Source organism: Apteryx rowi, unplaced genomic scaffold (assembly GCF_003343035.1).
Source record: "Apteryx rowi isolate R43461 unplaced genomic scaffold, aptRow1 scaffold_1147, whole genome shotgun sequence".
Classification (NCBI taxonomy): Eukaryota; Metazoa; Chordata; class Aves; order Apterygiformes; family Apterygidae; genus Apteryx; species Apteryx rowi.
The window spans coordinates 72573-75510 of NW_020447361.1; the positions used below are offsets into that span (position 1 = coordinate 72573).

A 2938-nucleotide genomic window follows, 5' to 3' on the forward strand; every position below is an offset into this window, starting at 1 on the left:
GGCCGGGCAGGGCCTCACCTGCATCTCCTGGGTGCTGAGCCCCTCGGGCTGCCCCGCCAGCACCACAGCGTCGCCCTCTGCTTCGCCGTCCATGTCACCGTCAGCCGCTTCCGCCTGCACTGCCTCCGCGTCCTCCTCGGGGGGCTCAGGGTCGCCGGGGTCCCCTGGTGGGTGCAAAACGATTCGGAGACACAGGAATATGGGGGGGGGGGAACATGGGAAACGGGCAGACACGGGGCACCGGCGCCCAGGGGCTGCGATACCTCCGTCGGGGGGGGCAGCGCCGGCCTCCCGAGGGCCGCCGGCCCCCTCGCCCTTGCTCTTGCTGGAGGAGCCCTTGGTGCCGAAGAGGCCGCTGGGCTGGTTCACGATGCGCGAGAGCGTCTCCAGGGGCTTCAGCGCCGCGTTCACTGTGTTAGCCATGTTGGGGCTGCGGGAGGGGGTGGGGCGGCGCTGGGTGGGACCCTGGCATCTGGGCCCCCCCAGCCCCCCCCGGCACCCTCCCGGCCCCCCCGGCGCACCTGGAGAGGTCGAGGCTGTGGGGCACCCGCGCCAGGTCGTTCACCAGCCCCTTCTTGAGGAAAAGGCGGATGATGTTGTTCATGCCGTTGTGCTGTGTCTTGGCAGCGCTGCTGTAGAAGCTCGAGGTGGAGGGGCACGACTCCATGATGGTGCTGATGATGCACATGACGGCCTGCAGCCTGTGGCAGCAGCAGCGTCAGGGCGCGAGGGGATGGGAACGGCCGCTGGCGCCACCCCGCCGCCACCGCCGCTCACCTGGCATGCTTCTCGGTGCTCTCGGCCATGGCCAGGGCCCGGCCCAGCGCCGCCTTCACCTCATTCACCAGGGCCACCTGGGCGTCGGTGCCGCTGCCTGCCGCCGCCAGGCTGGCCAGGAAGAGCCGGGCCAGTGCCGGCGTGTCCTTGTCCTCAGCGTTCTGTGTGTGCGGCAGCAGGTGGTCCAGGACAAAGGCCAGCACGCTACAGTCCTGGGGGGGGGAGCAGGGGGCAGCCGGGTCACGCTGGGGTGCGCCAGGATGCGCCGCCAGTGCCGCCACCGCACCAGGGCCGGCCTCACCTCCTTGATGAGCTCCGACTGCCCCACGGTGTAGCTGTAGTTGGCGATGAGAGCGGCGATGCCCACGTAGGAGCGCACCAGCTCGGCCAGCAGCCGCAGGATGGTGGAGGTGGGCATGAGGGGCTTGGAGCCCTTGGCCCGCTGCCGCTCCTCCGCCCGCTCGCCCTCCTTGTCCTTGCGGCCCTCGCGGCCCTCCTCGGGGCTGGCTGCTGCGGGCGGCAGCGTCAGCGGGGCGCCCGGGTGCGGGGATGTCGGGGGATGTCCCGGGGCGAGGAGGCAGGGCAGGGGGAATCAGGGATGCAGGGAGGACGTTGGGGTGCGGGGAGGCGGGTTTGGGGCACAGGGGGGACATGGCAGGGACATTCAGGGTGCAAGAAGACAGGCCAGGGTGACACTGGGGATGCAGGGGGGACGCTGGGGCACAGGGACACGTGGGGGAACATCAGGGGGACAGTGGGGACCTGGGGGGGATGCTGGGGTGCAGGGAGGCAGGTTTGGGGCACAAGGACATGGCGGGGGGACGCTGGAGATGTAGTGGGGGGGTGTTGGGGCACAGGGCCGTGGGGTCCCCGGGGTCAGTACCTTCCCCCTGGGGGGTCCCGGATGGGGGCGTCTCTGCAGCAGCTCCGTCGGCAGCAAAGACCTGGGCCTGCATGAAACAGCAGGTCGGAGCCGGGGCGCGGGCGTCCCTGTGGCCGCTCTCCCCCCGGCCCCCCACGCCCTCCACCGTTGCCCCACTGACATTGAGGGCGAAGCCAGCCGGGGGGTCGAAGTCGCCGGGCTGGCGCGTGAGGCTGCGGTACTGCTGGTACATGTCGTCGCCGATGTCCGACAGCAGCTGGCTCACTTCGCTGGGCGCTGCACCCTTGGCCTCTGCCTTGTCCCCTGGGGGTGTGCGGGGAGGGGGACACACATGTGTTGGGGGGGACACGTGTGAGGGACAGGGGATGGCCCAGCTGTTCCCTCTCCCATCGCAGATACCCTAGCTCCTGTCCCCGTGCCCGAGGGACATCGCATTCCCCGGCCCCAGGGCCACTCCTTTCCCAGTGGCTCCCCAGTTCAATGCTGTCCCCATGATAGCAACATCTCTTGTCCTCATCTCCTATCCCTATCTCCTGGGGATGCTCCAGTTCCCCTGTCTCCATCCCCAGGGAATCTGCTGTTCCCTGTCCCCCAGGACCACCCCTTCCCCAGTGGTTCCCCAGTTCCCTGTCCCCATGATGGTGACGTCCCTGGCACGGGGCGCCCGTACCCTCCTCGGGGGCATGGTAGGCTGCCAGGGCGTTGAGCATGTCGTAGATGACGTCCTTGATGGGCTCAGGGATGACAGGCAGTGCCGCCGGCTTCACCGGTGTCGTCTTCACCAGCTGCACCGCGTTGGGGCCCTTGATCCGCAGGTTCTCGAACTCGTCGTCTGAGGCTGGGGACCGCCAGGCGTCAGGCGGCGCCCAGCCCCGGCACAGCTCAGTGTGGCCCCCCACGCAGTGCGGCGCACTCACCAGTGCCAGAGCCGCGCGGCGCAGGCAGGGCGATGCGGATGCAGCCCGTGGCCACCTCGGCGAAGACCTGGGGGCTGCGGCAGGCGGCGGGGCCCAGCACCCGCAGAATGTAGTTGATCTCCCGGGAACCCAGGCTCCCTGACACCACCCCGGACGTGGTGCTGCCCGCCCCACTCGTGGCTGCCGAGCGCACCACCTGCAGGGCCGCCGGCGTCAGGGGGTGCCAGGGGGGCTGCCAGGGCCCCACGACACCCCCACCCGGGCCCGCATGGCCCTGCGCCTCCCCTCCCCCCCCGCTTCTGCCCCTCTCTGGTCCCTGTGCCCCCTGCTACCCCTGTGCCCCAGAGTCCCAAAAACTCCT

At 70.3% G+C, this 2938-nt stretch overlaps 1 protein-coding gene across 1 annotated transcript in view; it reads right to left on the bottom strand.

Moving 5' to 3' along the window:
* The window catches only part of HUWE1 (HECT, UBA and WWE domain containing 1, E3 ubiquitin protein ligase), a 29451-nt gene that overhangs the window by 12704 nt on the left and 13809 nt on the right, over window positions 1-2938 (bottom strand). Inside the window, exons 42-50 of the mRNA XM_026079360.1 lie at window positions 2578-2773; window positions 2331-2498; window positions 1821-1963; window positions 1661-1727; window positions 1079-1287; window positions 778-989; window positions 522-701; window positions 264-430; window positions 19-164 (exon numbers count right to left, since the gene is read on the bottom strand). Coding sequence (XP_025935145.1) covers window positions 19-164; window positions 264-430; window positions 522-701; window positions 778-989; window positions 1079-1287; window positions 1661-1727; window positions 1821-1963; window positions 2331-2498; window positions 2578-2773 — 1488 coding nt within the window. The remainder of the gene's footprint in view (window positions 1-18; window positions 165-263; window positions 431-521; window positions 702-777; window positions 990-1078; window positions 1288-1660; window positions 1728-1820; window positions 1964-2330; window positions 2499-2577; window positions 2774-2938) is intronic.